Genomic DNA, 1,160 nt, shown 5'->3' on the forward strand with positions numbered 1-1,160 from the left:
ACTCACTTTGTAGACCAGGCTGGCCTCGAACTCAGAAATCCGCCTGCCTCTGCCTCCCAAGTGCTGGGATTAAAGGCGTGCGCCACCACGCCCGGCTTGCTTCCAGTCTTAAGGGCTCCCCTCCTGCTGAACTTGGGCTGGGCTCAAAGGTCTGTTTTGGGTCTTTTTCCCTGTCTGCCTCAACTTGTCTCTCCAGCTCCTATGGGAAGGAACAGCACTCCTTTACCTCTGCTACCCAGCCCAAGCTTACTCATCTCATTATTTGGAGGCTGGGGATTCATAGTGGTAGAGGATGCCACTCTGGGAAAGATAAAGTCAAGAGTGTGCAGAAGGTGGAACTGANGAAGCGCATGAGAATCAGCACACAGCCAAAGATGACGTGTAAGCAGGGGAGTCCCAGCCTGAATATAGACAGGGGGAGAGAGAGGACACCCCCAGTACCTGTATTTGGCAAAACCCTCATGCTGGTTGTAAGGGGCTCCTCCAGGGAGACGTGGGCGACTTGGCAGATGTAAGTGGCACCTGTGGGGCCTGGATCAGCCGTCACCGTGGAAGAAATGCTGTAGGTTCCCATCAAGCTCTGTCTGAGGCTGGAGAAGGAGGCACCAGAGACTTGGGCTGGAGCTCCACCCAGCTCCTCTCGAATCCACGTCACTGCCACATCCAGAGGATAGTAGCCGGCAACACTGCAGATGAGGGAAGGCAGAGGATCCTTGTTTGCCAAGTTCAGTTGTACTTTGGGGGGAGCTGGAGAAAGAACAAGGAGTAAGATTTTAGAGGTATCCGACCAGAGCCTTCAGAGGAGCCTGCAGCCTCTTAAGAGTGAAGGTATGTTATAGAGACGAAAACGTCTCAGTGTTTCAAGATGTTCAGGTGAGGGCTCTTCCTGGACACAGATCTTAAAAGGCTGGGAATTCAACCTAGGGCCTTACAAGTACTAGCAAGTACTGTGCCACTGAGCCACATACCCTACCATTTGGTTTTCTCTTTATCACCTCTGCAAGCCAGTGATTGCTCATTGAGTTGAGAACTGCTCTTTTTGCCCGTCCTTAATTGGCTGCTGCCCCCCTTAGGAAGTGCTAAGAACATAAGATGAAGGCCCTCGTGGCCACAGGTCTCCAGAGCAACCAGAAATGAAGCACGCAGGACTGTCTTTCCAA

At 52.4% G+C, this 1,160-nt stretch overlaps 1 protein-coding gene across 1 annotated transcript in view; it reads right to left on the reverse strand.

The window, feature by feature from the left end:
- Positions 1-137: 137 nt before the first annotated feature.
- The window catches only part of Tapbpl (TAP binding protein like), a 5,787-nt gene continuing 4,764 nt past the window's right edge, over positions 138-1,160 (reverse strand). Inside the window, exon 5 of the mRNA XM_021164185.2 lies at positions 138-747. Coding sequence (XP_021019844.1) covers positions 278-747 — 470 coding nt within the window. The 3' untranslated portion in view covers positions 138-277. The remainder of the gene's footprint in view (positions 748-1,160) is intronic.

Source organism: Mus caroli, chromosome 6, assembly GCF_900094665.2.
Source record: "Mus caroli chromosome 6, CAROLI_EIJ_v1.1, whole genome shotgun sequence".
In the NCBI taxonomy this organism is placed as follows: domain Eukaryota; kingdom Metazoa; phylum Chordata; class Mammalia; order Rodentia; family Muridae; genus Mus; species Mus caroli.